This window comes from Rhinopithecus bieti, unplaced genomic scaffold, assembly GCF_001698545.2.
Source record: "Rhinopithecus bieti isolate Rb0 unplaced genomic scaffold, ASM169854v2 scaffold_14936, whole genome shotgun sequence".
Taxonomy (NCBI): Eukaryota; Metazoa; Chordata; class Mammalia; order Primates; family Cercopithecidae; genus Rhinopithecus; species Rhinopithecus bieti.
In genome coordinates this window covers 1,850,521-1,869,958 of record NW_016808811.1, presented here as the reverse complement: position 1 = coordinate 1,869,958, position 19,438 = coordinate 1,850,521, and the positions used below count along the sequence as shown (strand labels likewise).

The following is a 19,438-nucleotide window of genomic DNA, read 5'->3' as shown; positions in this document are numbered from 1 at the left end:
ATCGGATGGTTAAGAAAGAGATGGGTACAGGTATGACAGCAAACCAGACTATCACAGATTTTAAATGCCATGACAAAGAGTTCCATATCAGAGAACCATTTAAGGACTATTTGTAGGCATGTGACATGTATAAAGAGTAAAACTACTCCTAACCTGCAGTTTGATATGAGATTGGAATACTGCAGAGCAACATAAACTATAATATTTACAGGTATTTTAGTTCTGCATAATTGATACTTTTTGCATGGTAAATTGGAACAAGAATAGAATAGAATATGGATGTATGACTGTCCTGCAAAGTCAAATGCCTCATATATATATATATATATATGTGTGTATGTATTTTTAGGTAAGAGGTTATGTTTCCTGAAGTTTTTTTAGAATGACTGCTAGGATAATTCTGCATAGAAGGTACACACAGTAAAAATAAAACGTGTGTGTGTGTATAGGCCAGAATTTTCAATAATAATGACATTTTGAGCACACTATATACCTGAAATACTGATGTTAACACTTTTTTAAATGAAATTTCCCACAAAATCCTATGAGCTAGGTGTTACTATAATCATTTTACAGATGAAGAAACCGAACTGAAGAAGTCATATAAATAAGCTCAATACTGCCCAGCTGCTAGGTGATGGTGCAAATATTCAAGCATGTTTTTGCATTGGTACAAAGGCATCTTTTTCCATGGTGCCATATTACCTTACAAGCTCATTGAGTTGAGCCCCATATGTCTCAGTTCTTCCACAGAGGTCCCAGCTGGAATAGGAATCCAGGCACTTAATACACATTTCATGTCACTTTACTATGATACAAATTGTGTTACTAACACCAGTGTTCAAGTTTTGTATGTTTTCACTACAAAGAAGGCATAAGTACAAGCATGAAAAAAAAAATCTATCTTCTCACCCTGATCACTGTTTGACATAAAGTATCCAGGTTTTTCTTGATTTCCGGTTTAATAGTTTGTGTGCAGTCACAATTTCTTTGAGTGATCCCTACCAATAAAAATTTCTCAATCTCATCTTTCACAGTCATCTCCTAAATCAGTGTTTTGTGAATAAATTTATTCACCTAACAACTGGTTTGTATTCTTGAAATTTTCAGTAATCCCTACAGATACACGGTTTTCCTATTTCCACAACTACAATATTGTATAACTCTCCTGGGTTCTCAGAAAATTATAGTATTTTTATTTAAGCTATAATAGTTTCTAGTCTTGAGATTTGGGAAAATATCACCAAGTCAATCACCAGAATTATTAATTAACCCACAAGCTAGGAACAGAGGCTTAGTGGGAAAGATACATTACAGAGCCCACACTTGTGGAGAATACACAAAACACATCTGAGTGATCGATACTCAATAAAGAAATCTGAACACGTTTAGATTTTAAAAAGTCAATCTCCACTGTAACTTGAAATTAGAAAAACTGATAAAGACTGACAGTATGGGAATTGACCAAGGGAAAGCCAGTTTAGAACACCGAAGCCTAGAAGACTACTGGGCAAAAAAGAAAAAGGGAAAAAATAACTTAGGGAGAATCAACAATTTATCATTCCATTAAAACATTTCATCCATGTATTCCATAGTATACATATTACATATATCTCAGATAGAACATGAATATTAGGTTCAAAACAATGGCCACTCAATTACTTTATGACAATGTTTTCCAAGGTACACTTTCTTTCTTATGTGTTCTTTAATTGTTTAAACCCCCTATTAGTACTAGACCTTATTATTTTACAGCTATGCAAATATCAAAATACATTTGCAAAAAATATGGTCTAGTAAGACATTATGATAAGGTCTACTTTGCAAATATATTTTGATGATAATTTGATGAAATTAACTACATCAATTTCAAGATTATGAAATTAATGTAGATATAAACATAATTATAAAAGCTAATATATAAGTGTGATTTAACATGATTATGATAATGAGTATATTTTAATCATAAATATGATATAAACCTGATTATAAATGTGATTATAAGATATGAACAAAATTATAAAAAATGTAAACATGATTATAAAAATTAAAAACTATGTGATTTTACAGACCCCTTGTAGAATGAGAGAGAAAATGCATTCTTAATAGTTTTGTGCTTTTCGTATTACTAACATAACTCATACCACCTTTTCTACTTTTGAAAAAGAACTCAATGAAAAAAACCCCAACCAAAACTTTCATGTTATGTGCATATGAATTAATAGTAATTTAAGATTTATTACAGTGATTACATATCAACAGAGATCAATATGTGTTTTATGATTAGGGTTTTTTGTCTGTTTGTTTTTGTTTGTTTGTTTTTTTAAACAGGTGAGCCATAGAGACAAACCCTTGATGCAGAAAATAAACCATTTCAGTGCCTGTTGATAAATAGAGAGTATCCCCTATTTCTACATGGTGCATGGCAATGTGACAAATAAATTACCTTCATTAAAGATTTGCCTGAAGGTTTAATGAGCATTAGTTAAGCCATAAAAGCACAAAGAACATTTTTGAAAAATTACATTGAATGTAAGAATAAGTTGAGGGGCAGACAATCTCGTTATAATAATTTATCTTACCTGAAGATTCTCTGCTGTACCTATATGATAAATGAACCCAAAAGTAACTCAAGTTCCATATTTAACACAGAAGATTTAGGCAATTCACAGCTCTAGAGGGTTTTGTCCTCTGTGACTCACCTACCTATAAGGGGGATAATTTATAAAACTCATATTTGTTTCTGTTAATATTTAGACTGCAATAAATCTTCAGATTTTCACCATAAAATCTGCATAACATGAAATTAAAAGAAGTTAAAATTTTAAAAAATTCATAGTGAAAAAATGTTGAGTGTTTTAAACACCTGCCTTATGAATTTTCTTTTGCTTTTAATCCATCGAGCTAAGTTAAAATTTAATTATTCTTGTTTATATATAAATGACAATTATCTTTTGGATAAAAGGTAATATTTTACTAAGTAAAACACAGTAATATAAGAAAACTTTGTTTTGCTAACCAAGGTCTTAATTTTCCTCCATTTGGAATATCGTCCAAGATTGAACCTTTCTACACATCAAGAAGCACTGCCATCTTGTGGACTGCCATTGATTCCAGAAAATACAGGCTAATTTAAAAATTATTATCTGTGCGACTTTTCATGGTAAAATATTTGGACAACTTTGTAAATCCTAATGTAAGCGGAGATGAGGAATAGTATCCTTGTTTGTAACTGTGCAATAATAAAACTTTTACATTTATGAACGTCTGTATTTCAGGTACGCCGTGCTGGTATTTTATAGTAGGTCTCTACCCAGCAGGCCACATCCTTACTGTTTTATATAGTTAAGACTTGTCTAGGATTGTGACCATGGTTTAATTACAGTGTGACTTAATGGTTAATAGAAATAGTCTCCAGCCTGCTTTTGTCCTGGACTGGTGAGTGAAATCTAGACACTGCTCTAATTAGTCACTATTTCAAACATCAAACTTTTATTGGCAAAATTATATCCCGTGTATATAAAACTCCATCTAGTAAATATTTGAAACCACTATTTACCAGGTTTCTTTTTCTCTTTTCAAATAAAGATCGATGCTTTGTAGTAATTCTTAAGCAAGTTACTGGTAACTCTATATCTTAGTTTTCCCATTTGTAAAATAAGGTTACCTATTCCTATGAGAATTAAATGAGTTGATATACATAGAACACATTGCATGGCATATTCTAAGTGCAGTACACATTTACTAGATTGTATTGGTGCTCCATCCAGACGTTCTCCACCCGATGCCTGCACACATCCAGCAGCTGGTATAAAGATTGGCTGCTTCCTCTTCTCCAGAATATTTGCCACACCTGGAAAATTGTGCTTCCTGCCCTCACGGCACTCGACCTGCCCCACCCAGCAGCTAATAACTTAAGGATACAGGGGAGAGGGTGCAAATAGTCTTTGCTGATACTCTTTGCCTTCTTTTGCCTCACTTAGCAATGCTGCAGTGAAGCCTGCGTTTGAGAACCCCAAGTGAGATCAATCTGAAGCTTATCTCCAACAGGGACCACATCCTTGGTTAGCTTTATTTTTTTTCTCCCTCATCTTACGTTGCTTCTCTTAATTTTCCTCCTGGAAAATTTTGTTGAATCCTATTTGAGAGGCCTCTTCACTGACTCTATTTCTATAAACCCACTGTAAGACAATAAGTGTTTACTGCTGTTGTTGTTGCTGCTGTTGTTGTTGTTATGCACGCTGGTGTCCTGATTTAATGAAGGATAAATGCTGAGATGATTTTCGTCATGTACAAAGTTGAACGGAGTCCGTGGAACGACTCCATAGCCTTTCAGTAGTTCTCTCTATGTATCTTCTTTTAAGCTAACATTTTCACAATTTTGATAAGCACATTAAGGTCATAGGCTCTGGCAAGATTCTGGGGCACAAATGGTCTGTTATTGATTAGGGCAGGGATTTGTGGGCATTATCAATGAATTACAGGAAGCCAGGAGTGAATTCTTTTTAATGCAAAGTTCGAAACCTAAGCTGAGTCTGTGCCACTGACTCTTGCACACTGTTGAGTAAATGCTGGCCCTAGACCTGCTAAGAGCTTACAATACAATACAATGTAATTTAAAAACCCCTTAGCAAAGCAAGAAATTTAGGCTGCCTTTTGAAAAGGGTTAGCAGTGACCTTTATATCTAGACACAGGACTCCTGGGATAAAAATGTACTCCACACTGTGCAGTATTCCACAGAGAAAATAAAAATAGCTCCTGTCACCCAGTTGGTATAGTCACTTGAACTCTAGAACTTGGAATTCCCTAGCTCAGACCTGCTTAAATCATGAATCATGAGATGTTGCCAGTTTAGTACTGTTTCTATTATACGTATTCTTTTATTTATCTCATTTTTCTAAAGGTGTTTTGAATTACATGCACGTAAAATATTTTCCTGTCTTGGTGACATCATTATGAAGAATTCTGCTTCTTTTGACTTTAGGTAACAAACATAATGAAAATACATGTCTCCAAAGCATAAAAAAGAAAATTATTACTTTGTTTTGTTCGACCAAGATAACTAAATTTAATGTAATGATACAGACTACTTTGTTTTAAGGTAATTTCATTTCTAAAACATACTACAGGTATTCTCTTTTGCATTCTTCACAATATCTTTTAAAATATCTTCATTGTGAGGTCGGGCACAGTGGCTCACTCCTGTAATCCCAACATTTTGGAAAGCTGAGGCGGGCGGATCACGAGGTCAGGAGATCGAGACCATCCTGGCTAACACGATGAAACCCCGTCTCTACCAAAAATACAAAAAAAAAAAAAAAAAAAAAAAACCTGGATGCAATGGTAGGCGCCTGTAGTCCCAGCTACTTGGGAGGCCCAGGCAGGAGAATGGCGTGAACCTGGTAGGCGGAGCTTTCAGTGAGCCAAGATCGCACCAGCGCCCAGCACTCCAGCCTGGGAGACAGAGCGAGACTCCGTCTCAAAGGGTTAAAAGCAAATCTTGATTCTTTCTCTTGGTACTAACCAAGACTCAGACAGCTTTACTCTATTGTAACTCTCAGGATCTTTGTCTCTGGTTGTGTTTTTATAGTTGAAACTTTTGGCACATGGAAATTGAATCCAATTGTGCAAGGTACAAGATGAATTTGTATTCTACAAACCTGTGTTTTATACTAGATTGTTTATCCTGAGCCAATAGCTCCCCTTATTGAGCAGTTTCTGCATGTTAGACACTCATTTAAGTGGCTTGTGTAATCCTCAGCATTACTACCATATAGACCTTACTGTCCTATTTTATGAATACTGAAACTAAACTTTAGGAAAATTAAATTACAATAATTAAAGAAGACTAATATAATGATAAAATATAGGCTTATAATGAGGAGAGAAATGTTAATTTTCCCTCTGACTCTAATCAGCTGTAATTTTCTCCTGGTTCCTTCACCTATTTGAGCCTCAGACCTTTGATGTTGAAGATGATTAAAATAATAATAACTATATCTATTTCTGTACATGAAATATTTCATTTAACCTACCCTTTCTTCCGTCAATTTTAGTTTACAGATAAGAAGATTAATGCTTTAGCAAAATTAAATAGCCTTCCCAAAGGTCATGTAGTGGGTAGGTCATGCAGCCATCTTTAAATGCCTGGTCTCTGTGATTTTGAAGTCCATGGTCTTACTCACTCACAGTGCTAACTTCTACTGTGTCTGTGTGTGATGAGGAAAGTGGGAGGCACAGACCAAGTGAAGAACTAGGTAAAAAAAAAAAAAAAGAAAAAAGAAAAGTGTGTGACTCATGGTAAACTGTTATGCTAATTTTTTCCCAGGTCTATCTGATATTTTCATATCCCCAACTGTGCTTTGCATATTTCATTACTACTTGTTGATATCCCAGTTGCTTTGATCTCAGCTCCCACCCCAAATGTAGGAGCCAAAATGATTTTTCTATATGATCCATTAAATAACTTGAGCTGCCAATCAGCTTCCTCAACAAAATATCAATAAGCATGCTCAATCAGAGGCAGATAATTGGTCATCCATGAGGCTATTAACCTCTGATAGGGATTGTACGACCTAAAAATTTAATATCCCTCACCTCTAAGGTTTCATCTAACTTACCTAATAGAATAAATCATGAAAACACTTCATAGTACTTTTGTAAAAATGATCCTTTTCTCTTTTGCTCATTCACAGTACATTCCAGATTGTTAAACTGTCTACATTACTATGATAAATAGGGACTCAGTGTCTCTATTTTGCCCAACATTAAGCATCCTCTTTAACTCATATTCTCAAAGCCAAAACAAGCCAGTTTAGATCTTAGGAAATTTGTAATGAAGTTTAATATGTGAAAATAAATCCACTCTTGTTCTTGAAATTTAGAGAGTTTTATATAAATAGATTATAGATCTATTTCTATCTCAACTATGCATTTATTCACCAAATATTTATGGAGCAACTACACACCAAGTATCCTGTTGAGTTTTAAAAACATAATGGTAAAGAAGGTAGATTCAGTCTCTGCTCTTCCAAGAGTAATTGACATGGCTAATAGTGACATTTTCTGTTTCAATTAAAGTACACATCAGCAATGGAAAAATATATTTCCCACCAATTTCAGGTTGTCCCTTATGCTCAGTAGTAATGAATAAGTGGACAATTCTCTACAGTTTCTATCATAATGTCATTAATTCAGAATCCAAAGCGGTAGGATTGGGTACAAACTTTCAAAAAAGAAAATAATTGTAGTGACAATTTTTAAAACCCTATTTTTCTCCAGGAACTTACTAAGTTATCCTATTTAATTATCTTCACTTCAATTAAGTCACTATGAAAGAGAGGAGATGAGTCATAATGGATGATGGAATTATGAAAATAAATATGATTAAAAGACAATTTGTAAATACTAAAATGCTCCTGACATATACTCTACCAGGCAGCATCAGTAAAAATTAATACAAACATACAGAAAATAAATAAATGCAAAACTTGAACTATTTAAAAAATAAACTAAAAGTTACATATTTTTTATTTTTTTGATGTGGGGTCTAACTCTAACATCTATTAGGCTGGAGCACAGCGACACAGTCACAGCTTATGGCAACTTTGACCTCCTGGCCTCAAGCTATCCTCTCACCTCAGCCTCCCATAGAGCGGGGATTACAGGCATGGGCTGCTGTGCCTGAACAAATGTTATATTTTAATGATAAAGAACAAGTTATGATTTTTGGCAGATAAAACATTAAATCTCATATTATAGAAATAACAAAAACAATTAGGGATTTTGGTCAATAAGGCCTGTTAACTGAGAATCTTACCATAAAGTTGAGCATTTTATAGAAATAGGGAAGCTTCTGATTTTTAAGTTTTTTTCTTTCTGTACTTACAGGGATAAAGAAAATAGACTCCCGGGGAGAGCGGCATTATTAATTGGGTCATTGAACAACTCAGATGCTATATCCACTGTGTTCTCTCCAAATTCTTTGGCCCAAAGCCTCTGATGTGTACACACATTATTAGAAAAACGAATGGTTATTTCCCAACATGTAGTTATATTAAAGAATGTTGAATCACATGTGATTACTCACTGAAATTGTTTTCAAAGACTTCAGAGAGTCCAGTATGCAATTTCATTCCCCTTTTCGAACTTTTATTTTTTTATTTTGTTAATGGCACTTCTGTTAAGAGAAATGAGCATCATTGCCCACATGTGTACTCCTGTTTTTATATACTCTGTAGTTGTGGAAATATATCACTTAAATAATCATCTTATTTGTCAGGGGAACAAAGAGAAGATCCTCTGTTTATTGACAGTGAATCAATTGCAGCAGTTGCATAGAAAGTCTGCAATACTTGAATCCATGAAATCTGCACATTCAATTAGGGCAGGAGACAGCTGACTTGGAAATGTTCTCACTACCAAAATTTAGAAATGATGACTGAAATAAAGCAAAGATAATTTCAGTATGTAGCTGATCTCACAAGAAAGAAAAGGAAATCCCCAAGTAACAGAAACAAATAAGAACTAAAATCCAAAGTATACTCTGTGATGTTAACCCTGAGGAGATCTTGGAAGCAAGGTACATTTTTCATATGTTACAGAAGTAGACCCTAAAGTCTAAAAGCTAAAGGATGAATGATCATGCCAGGGCAAAGGACACGTCCTTGAGTCTGCTTGAGAATGGAAGTTGAATAGCAATGTCTGCCCAAGTCACACCCCAGATGGAATGACTTGTTGGTTCAGAGTAGAAGACAAAAATTCTCCAATGAGAAGCCAAAACCCTATGCCACACATGGATTTGTGGCCCAAATGTGTATTACCACATAGTATCAAAAATACTTGATTGAAATTTAACATAAACATTGATCCTTTTGTTGCAATTGCTTTTGGTGTTTGAGTTATGAAGTCTTTGCCCATGCTTATGTCCTGGATGATATTGCCTAGGTTTTCTTCTAGGGGTTTTTATGGCTTTAGGTCTTACATTTAAGTCTTTAATCCATATTGAGTTAATGTTTTAATAAGGTGTAAGGAAGGGGTCCAGTTTGAGCTTTCTGCATGTGGCTAGCCAGTTTTCTCAACACCATTTTGTATACCTAGGTAACATACCTGAATGTCCTATACATGTTTCCCAGAACTTAAAGTATAATAATAAAGCAAACTACATAGAAAAATGGGGGGAAAAATTGATCTCAAGTAGGGTTTGTGCAAAAGCATTCTCGAGGAAGACTTTCATAACATAGATGCATAGAATATCTCAAAGTGTTCATTGTCTGCTGATATAGGCATTACTCACTGAAGAATCATACCAAGAACTTCTAAAACATTTCGGTTGCTTTAGATCACCATACCATTAGAAAAAAGAGCCTTAAAAAAATGGGAAAATCATAGTTGACCACCTAACCTCAGTATCTTCTGAAGTGAATGCCACTACTACTACATTTTTACCACCTAATAGATAAGCATGCATTCAATTATTTTTAAGGGCCAGGCGCAGTTGGTATGGAAGAAAGTGGCATATAAAGCTAAAGGCTGTGGCACCAGAGCCAAGTATACTTTACTATTTCCCTGAAATATTTTATAGTTCTCAGATTACAATATAATACTAAAATAATTATAGACTTTTATGATTACTTTGAAGACAGTATTAAATGTGAATAGATAATGGAAAACCTTATAGGAGAAAGTAAAGAGGAATGTTAAAAGGTGTTTAACTCAGTTCAACATTTTCATTTTTGGCACTGGCAGATAATCCACTGCAAACTCAGGTTGTCAGCTCTTCTATTGTGTAGTATTTCTACTTTTTATACTTTTTGGAATAGTGAAATGCTTCACTACATGAAACTGAAAACTGTTTGAAGAACTGAATAAGCATTTTTTAGTCCCAAATAATTACCTGTCTGTAAAATCCTGAGAAAATTGCCAATTTTGTGTAAATATTTTTCTCACTAGTCTAAAATAAACGAAACATTAATTCCAACAAATATCAGTATAACAAAACAGTATTTGTGTTTAATTTAATGAATGATTTGCCTGTAATTGTTAGTTGCCTTTCATTTTTCTGAACTTTAAGTAAATATACCAAAAACAAGAAAACCCTTGTTTTATATTAGATTTTAGTAAATAATAAAAAAGATTAATAAAATGTAATGTGTAAGATAAATACATATTAAAATATATGAATTAGGTGTGAATGACAAGTAACACTTTCATTATAGCAATTAAAGGAATTCACATTGTTAAATGTGAGAAAGCCTTGAATTTAGAGTCTAGTTGAGCTGTATGAGAACAAGTGGAAGTATTTCAATTATACTTTATGGAGTTCCTTAAAGTAATGTGGATATTTTAAATAAATTCTTAATAAAATATTAAATGTACTGAAGGCTGCCAACTGGGTGTTGGTAACTGTAAAAAATGCTTTTCTTTATAAAACAAGTGTTAAAATATTTGATATTGTATCTGTATATTGTAATTACACATTAATGCAATATAATATTTCAAAATTCTCAGGCTTTTGCTAGAACTATAATATATAATTTTTTTTTTTTTTTTTCTTGAGTTGGTGTCTCACTCTGTCACCCTGGCTGAAGTGCAGTGGTGTGATCTCAGCTCACTGCAAGCTCCACCTCTCAGGTTCATGCCATTCTCCTGACTCAGCCTCCTGAGTGGCTGGGACTACAGGTGTCCGCCACAACACCCAGCTAATTTTTTTTGTATTTTTAGTAGAGACAGGGTTTCACCTTGTTAGCCAGGATAGTCTCAATCTCCTGACCTCATGATCTGCCAGCCTCGGCCTCCCAAAGTGCTGGGATTACAGGTGTGAGCCACAGCTCCCGGCCTGTATAATTTCTTTTAATAATAAATATTGGCAAAATCTTGCTTAGAATCAATGTTCATCTCATCTTTGGAATTCTTCTGTGGAAAACAGATCTGAAAATATTTAAGTATCCACTTATTCCTTCAGACTTGTTTTATATCCTCTTTACTGTTTTTCTTATATTTAAATGGTGCACGTAGAAGGAGCTCCTAACGTGGTAATTTTTGGTTAGGGTGGGATGATAACAGAAATGTTACTTTTCATGTTTTATGAATGCATATTATTCGTAAAGCTCTTAGGTGCATTGTCTTGTTTGAAGCTTATGAAGTATGTAATATTATTCTAACTATATGAATTTTAAAAATGAATCTCAAAAAGTTAGTTAAATACTGGCTCAATTTAAACCATCACTAAGTAGTAGAGTCAGAACTTAATGATACTGTCTCTGAAAGTCCCAGTGAACTTAAGCTTAATTTAGAAATAAAACTAATTTACAAAATGGGATATGTGTAGAGGAGAACATTTGGACAGAAGACGTGTAGTTTGCCTTTCTTTGATAAGTTAAATTGCTTAAGTGCCCCTATCTCACACCTTCTTTACAATAAGGTCTATATCTCCATTTTCTTATTCTGCATTGTTTCATAGGTTTGGGTAAATTTTCTTCATTAAATTGATCTTTGAGAATGGAGAATTGTCTCTTCTCTTTCTATTTTCAGGTTATCATAATCCTGAGTACCTAAAACATGTTCAATACACATTGGAATTGAAAGAATAAATAAATGAGTCAAGTTCAGACATCCTAAGAAATATTTCAGATCTCACCGTAGTCATTAACAATAATCCTTTGAATATAATATACTAAATTATATAGCTCCATGGATCAAATATGTGTGACCTTGCAATATATCTCATGCTTTCTAAAGGCTTTGTTGTTTGAACTTTGTCTGTTAATGAAAAAATCAAAGTCTTTCATTGACCAAATTTTGTGTATTTTCAGAGATCATCTATAGCTGGGTATTTAATGAGTTCCCTTCCTTTGTGGCGGAAGACAGCCGGCGGTTCATTTCCCAGGAGACAGGCAACCTTTATATTTCTAAAGTCCAAACATCAGATGTTGGCAGCTATATTTGTCTGGTGAAAAACACAGTGACGAATGCTAGAGTCCTTAGTCCTCCAACGCCACTCACTCTACGTAATGATGGTAAGTTGCTTGGCCCATTAAAATGGTCAGCCAACTCTAATTTGGAAAATAAAGATGTATTAATGTGTGTTTTTTTTAAGAACTGGAACTTACAAATAAAATAAAAAGACATTTGCCATATTTAGAAACTACATTTTTAGGCCATGTTTATGCATGCCTTAGAATAAAAGTTTTGACATAAGAAAGTGATGATCCATGGATGAGAAATACTCATCATAATGCTACTCTAATGCCAGAAAGTGAGAAAGAATCTGAAAAAGAGAACCATAATAAAGACTCCACAGTTCTTTCTTTTGCTCTTGAGTGCCTCCATATAGCATATGTGTATGAATTGAAAGCATTTTATGGATCCACTTTTCATTACATTTTTATTTTAGCTGCCTTCAAATTGAATGTTCAGGTTTTAATACTTCATGGTATAGTTAGAATTGTTATTATTACTTTTCCAATAATAGGAGCAGTTGGAACTTTAACTTTTAAGTGCAAATCAGGCAGAAGTGATGATTCTATAATTATAGGTATTGCCATCTATCCAAAGTATCTTCGAATTTAAACACCTCATTTGTATTTACAGTCATTTACAGTTAAGCGTTGCATTAAAGAAGTTAAGCATTATATTATCATTGATATATGATGTGCAGTTTGCCCTGTCATGCAGTGAAAAAAAAAAATCTGCGAAGCTGTTATTAAGAAGTAAGCTTGAGAATCCCGATTGATTGTGAAGCTTAAAAAATAATCTGTTTAAGTGCTGTTTTTTCATATGTTTGTTTTTAGAATATATGCTGCTGGAATATATGACCAGAGCTATATCACAAGATTTTTTGGTTAACACTTAGTTTATTATACACTTTGTTGTTTATATATGTGTGTGTGTGTATAAATATGTTTATATGTATGTATGTAAACATTTAAATATGTGTATGTAAACAACACAGTCTGAAACTTCATGAATTGTGAAGTATGTATTATACATACATATATAGATAGAGATACACAGTATTTTATATATATATATACACACAAATATATATATATATAATAGTAACAACTCTATCAGGTAAAGGGTAAAAATGTAATATTCATTTTAAAGAAGAGAAATCCAGTATTACAGAAATGATGAAAATTGGTAAAGGCCTCACAGTTAAGTAATGGCATGGAGAACCAGGTAGAAAAAAAAATGGTAACTTGGAAACCAATTCACAGGCTACTAAAACTAATCAGCCAAGAGGTGATAAATGACTGAACAAAAGCAGTGATGGTAGCACTGGAGGACAGGAAACATAACTGGGATATTAAGAAGGTAGGATTACCAGCATTTGATAATTAATGAATTACAGGCTTTGGAGTAGGAGGAAGCTAGCATATACAACAATTTCAAGGCTTTAGCATAGTTCATTGAATGGGCGATGATTCTCTTCACCAGAAAAGAACACAGCTGAAGAAATACAGAAGCAGATAAAAATGAGGAATTCAGTTTTGAATATGAGATACAGGGTACATGGGAAATCCATGAAGAAATTGGAAATAGGTAATCAGATATCTGTTCCTAATACCCATAAGAGAGAGCTGGGCTACCGAAAGAGATTTAAAAGTCATCATTGTGTATTACATCACTGTGGAATAATGTGTATATATTATGCCAACTTCAAGATTATGTAAGAGTGCCTACAGATTGAAAATAAAAAATGCAGTTTTACAGTTTATCTAATTAAAAGTTTTGAATTAATTTTCTGTAAGCCATTTCTCCAAAACTTCTGAGCCCTTTTCTCCCTGATTTCTTAAGAAATGAATGCATTCTTATCTGAAAATTGTAACTTTTTTTGGCTAACAATTAATTCCATTTTCACTATCCATCTGTATAATAATACTTTATATTTGAATAGTGCCTGAGCTTGAGGAGGCTCTTCCACCTTCTTTTAACACCAGAGACCTCTTTCTACACATTGTCTGCCCGTCACAAGGGAGAGTAGCACATGTATAAGTCAATGTCCGTGTGGAAGAGTCTTGCACTTTTGTTTCATGGCCCAGATATATCACTTAACTTTACCTTCTACGTTCCATGGGCAAACATTTCAGGAATAATCATTTGCTGATATTTAAATCACTTTGTCTCTGTGTCTTCTGTTGCCCTTGTTTGGCAAAACCCCAATTCCAATGAGCTCAATTATGCTCTACTCTGTGACTTCCTTGAGGTTCTGAAAGCTATCTGAAAAGTTTATACCCACCAGGGTTTCATGATCATCAGTTTCAAGTGGGCTATCAACATTGCCATTCAATCTCACCAAGATTCTGTGGATGGCTTAATTTGCTACTCCCCCCCACCAAATTTTTGGAAACCTCTCTGCTTTCCTTAGGCTGGATTGCCTCATGACCGCTGCTTCACAAAAACTATGTACCTTATTAAATCATCTTTCTACTAATACAATTTAAATCTAACTGCATCTCCATCTGCATTGTTATCTCCCATCCTATTTCAATAGAGATAGTATACTCTCCATCCTCCTATTACAACCAATTCCTCCATCCTGTACTATTGAGAATCATTCCCTCTGGCCTTTCAGAAAATTACTCTGTAAGTCGTTGCTTCTTATATATACTGTTTTGGTCATTATATTAATTGAAGTGACTGCAGCAGTTGACATTGTTGACACTTTTTTCTTTTACAAATGTCTGTATTTTCAAAAAGTCATTATTTGAGAACTACTATATAAAAGGCTCAATAAAGCAAGTATAAATCAATAAAATAAAACTTATTTTAAGGTTAACATTTAACAAAAAAACAGGTGGTAAGCATCTGCTAAATTTCTATTACATCATTCAGTAACAGTCTTATTTTTTTACCAGAGAAGCTACAAAATTTACATTTTTTTTCTGTAACTTACCTAAGGCTATTGCTTTCTTGACTTTTATTTGTCTATTTGTTTTAAGTCAAAGTAACACATCCGTATTGAATGAATGTAGTGACATAGAAAAACAAAACAAAAAAACCCCAGAAAATCCTACTCACCTCTCCCTGACATTAAATCTCACTCTGGAGAGCCAAACTTCTAACTTCCCTTTTATGTTGTTGTTGTTCCATAACATTCTCATAAAATGCTAGAAAATATCTATGCATTTTGGTTAATCAAGCTTAAACAATAACTGTTTATTCCTTCATTTGATAAGTGTGCATAAGTTTCTTCCTTCTTCTATTTTAATATGCATTTTTCAGTTTACTGTTGCTTATCTTTTAAACTTTAATAATATACTTGAATTTCTACTGTTCTTTTCACTCTTGTGTCTTTAATTCACAACATTTTATGTCATGAAATGAGGATAATTTTATTCCTACTTTTTCCTTCATCTTTCCTAAGTTACTTTTATGTTCTTTTTTCTTCTGTTTGTATTTTGGCAATTCTGTCCAGCAAATGCAATCGTATCTTCTATAATTCTTCTTAGACTAACTCTATAAGCTGGAAAATCAATAAATATCTACAGATTATTACTATATAATTATCATTTAATGTGATATTTTTCCAGGTTTTAAGCCACTTTCTAGACATGTATACTATACTGGATGTGTTTTCACAGTAACTGAAACTTTGAATTAAATATAACTAAAGAAAATAAGGCTAATACCATTAATAAGAATGTAATATAATATGGAAGTAGTGTTTCTTAAAGTTCTGCTGTACAAAAACAATTAGTATTTTGGATAACAGTGTTCAGATATGAACATGAGTCACTACAGTGAAAATCGTAATGAAGACATTGGTGTGGTTAAGAAAGCACGGGGAGAGAGTATGAAAGGAGAAGAGAAGTGAGCTTAAGGTCAAGCCTTGACTACTCTACATCACATTAGGAGGGTAAATGATGAAAATCCCACAAAAGATAATGAGGAGAAGGTAGAGAGATAATAAGATAATAGGAAAAACAGTAGAACAGGCCAGGCATGGTGGCTCATGCCTGTAATCCTAGCATTTTGGGAGGCCGTGGCAGGCAGATCACCTGAGATCAGGAGTTTCAGACCACCCTGGCCAACATGGCGAAACTCTGTCTCTACTGAAAAACTACAAAAATTAGCCAGGTGTGGTGGTGCGTGCCTATAGTCCCAGCTACCTTGGAGGCTGAGGCAGGAGAATTGCTGGAACCCGGGAGACAGGCTGCAGTGAGCAGAGATCACACCACTGCACTCCAGCCTGGGCAACAGAGCGAGACTCCGTCTCAAAAAAACAAAAAACAAAACAGTTGAATATGGTGTCAAGGAAGCCAAGGAAAGTGAGGGTTTCAATAAGAAGTGGACATTTCGCTCAACATGGTGGATTGGATGCATGTATTTGCTACCTGTCACCCTTCTTATACCCTACAAAAATAAATCTATATTTTCAATGAGAATGCTGAAGGAGAGGAAGAACATCACCAAGTGAGATATTTCAATATATTTCTGAAAGAATAAGGAAGGATTGAGTTAAAGTATTAAAGAAGTGGAGAAAACTAAAACATAGAATAAAGTATAAGGAGTCTAAAGAAAGGGTCGAGGACCATATGCCCAATGGAAGCTTGAAGACATTCTGAAATCAAAGTTAGCCCTAAGAACGGATGTAAGAAATGGGACTCAATAAAGGAGATTGAAGACATAGACATTGAACAACTATTTCAGTAAAATGTTAGACACCTTTTCCTTCTCTGTCTCTATATGCAGAAAGTCCAAAGACTCATCTCTTAATAATATGAATGAGCTTTCCATGGAAAGCTAAAGTTTTTAATATCAATGGTGGTACTCTAGTGAAAAATTCTTATTCTAGTATTCGTATGCCAGCAGCCTGACAGCCAGCTCCCTGTCCTCACACCAAAGCAGAGCCTGGTCATTCACACACCCCATTCAGCTATGACCCCCACACACCTCATTCTTCAGACACACCATCAGGGGAACTCACACCAACTTGCAAAATTCTCAGATGTGTATGTGTGTGTGTGTGTGTGTGTGTGTATGTGTGTGTGTGTGTATATGTGTATATATGTGTATTCACACATATACACACACATATATGCAATTCTAAGTTAATAGTTGAAAATTCTTGTGCTTATAGAATGATTCCACGATTCATACTAAGATAATATGAAAAAAATTGAAACATAAAATTAAGTTATAGATTAGAATGGAATTATTTTATTTAGAAACTTTTATATCACTATTTGATCTGTCTTCAAAAAATATAATTGAAAAGTATGTTCATAAGAAGGACATATTCCTGAATGTTTTCCTAAATAGATGGCACATATTAAACACTTGTTCTGAAAATAAAAATAGAATACATATTGCACCACGGTCAGCTGAAATTCTTGCTGGGTTTAACACACCTCTCAGTGCAGAGATAGGCATTACAATGAATATTTCTGCAAACGTGGCAAATGTCTCTGTAGGGGTTTGAATATAAAAATTATGTTTAATCTGCTGTGACTATAGAGTTCTCTAAAAAAATCATTTCAAGAACATTGTATTTTACACTTCTCTGAAAAAATGTAGACCTTTCTAAAATAATAAAGGACATATGCATAGGCAATATTTTTCCTTTCAAGTACAAATTGAATGTTACTTAATAACTCTCTATTATAAAATGTATTATCTTAGCTTTGGTTCCCCTAAAGCAAAGCTGAGATCAAAAATTGCTTGTAGGTGGTTTATTTCAAATTTATCCCCAGAGAGCAGGATTAAGAGATGGGATGGGGTTGATCGGTGAAGCTAGAGGAGAGATGCGTTACAGAGATGACCACTTCTACAGGCAGCTTGAGATTGAGCCCACAGGACCGGAGCCTTACAGAATGCACTCAGAATGGTCACCTTGGAGGGTGTATTGATAGACGTTCATCTCCCATTCCCAGAGGGTAATTCTGTTAGCACTTAACTCTCTTGTTCTTTGAGGTTGCCCTCAAGTTGCAACTTTGTGAAACTGGTTGCACATACACGAACCTGGTTGCAGTAGCACTTGTAGGAGTAAAACATCTGGTCAAGATATGTTGAACTAGCACATCGGAAGTATCTGAAACATAAATCGTAGTGAGTGTAGATAATTTTCACAGCCCTAGCACATTTGCTTACAGAAAGGAATTCCATCTAATACTTACATAAATTCACATATCCTAATGTTGAACAAAAAAAGTTGATTTTCTGTTATTTATTCAGTAAATATGTTGTTTCCATTTTGCATTGTGTGACATATATATGAATATGTATCTGTGGTGGGGAGGGGCTTTAGAGGGGCTTGTGGACTAGTGAGAAAGACAGATTATTACTGTACAAAATACTACGTTAGACTGATAGATATATGTTACTTTGGTAACCCCTGATAGAAACACCCAACCCAGATGACACATAAGAGAATGCTTCCTGGAAGAGGTAATATCTGAATTTAGTTTTGAAGGAAATTTGGCATTAGGTGACTAAATAAAGAGAGGATATTTGACTCTCCATCAAGTACAAGTACAGAATACGCAGACTGTAATAAAATTGCACTTCAGCCAGAATAACTAAAATGCAAGGCAGTATGAAGGAACAGAGTGTCATACCATGAAATGCTTTGTTGAACATATTATCAAAGTGATGGTGAAGATTTGGAAGATTTGAAGCACATAGCAACACAATTATTTTCCCTTACTGACATGGTGAAAAATTATTCTCATGCATTCACAAAGATGTATTGTACGTCTATTATGTATCAGATATTTTGTTAGGTACAGGGAATACAATGGAGGGCGAAGCAAACATAACAACTATCCTTGTGTAGCTTTCAATCCAATGTAAGGCAGGATATTCCCATAAAAACGGACACAGATTCTGTCTGTAACCATGCACTCTAGGATTTGCCTGTCCTTGCTCAGCATCCTGATGAGGCCATGCTCACTATCACTGTGCTAAAAACAGAACAAGTCCAACTCCAAAAGGATTTATTAGTAGTACAGATGTTTATTAATGGCTTGGAGGGTAATGAATGAGGCGCTTGCATTCCACAAAACAGCAGAATTTATTGAACACTCCTCATTAAACACATCTATTTTTGCCAAGCTGTAATTCCTCAACAGCTACCATTTCTCCCTTAAACACTTGTGCCTCTCCCTGTAACAGTGTTGCTTCCAGTCTCCCTTCAGGGTCTTACTACCTCTGTCTTATGCGGTAATTTTATACCTTCATTTTTCCCCTCATTTGAGTTTCCAGCACAGTTCTAATTACTTTCTAAAACTTATTTTATCTTTATTTAATCTACACTTATGTTTTCTACATGGGAAGCACTGTTTTAAAATGGTACAAGTATTAAAATAAAAGGATGGAAAATAAATGCCAACAAATATTAACTAAAAAGTTGAGGTTGCTATATTAATATCCTATATTAAGCAAAGATATAGCAAAGTTGTACATATCTGCGCAAAATTCACTATGTACAAA

General features: G+C 34.2%; 1 protein-coding gene across 1 annotated transcript in view; it reads left to right on the top strand.

The window, feature by feature from the left end:
- Positions 1 to 19,438, top strand: part of CNTN5 (contactin 5) — a 1,382,289-nt gene that overhangs the window by 959,954 nt on the left and 402,897 nt on the right. Inside the window, exon 8 of the mRNA XM_017887230.1 lies at positions 11,815 to 12,018. Coding sequence (XP_017742719.1) covers positions 11,815 to 12,018 — 204 coding nt within the window. The remainder of the gene's footprint in view (positions 1 to 11,814; positions 12,019 to 19,438) is intronic.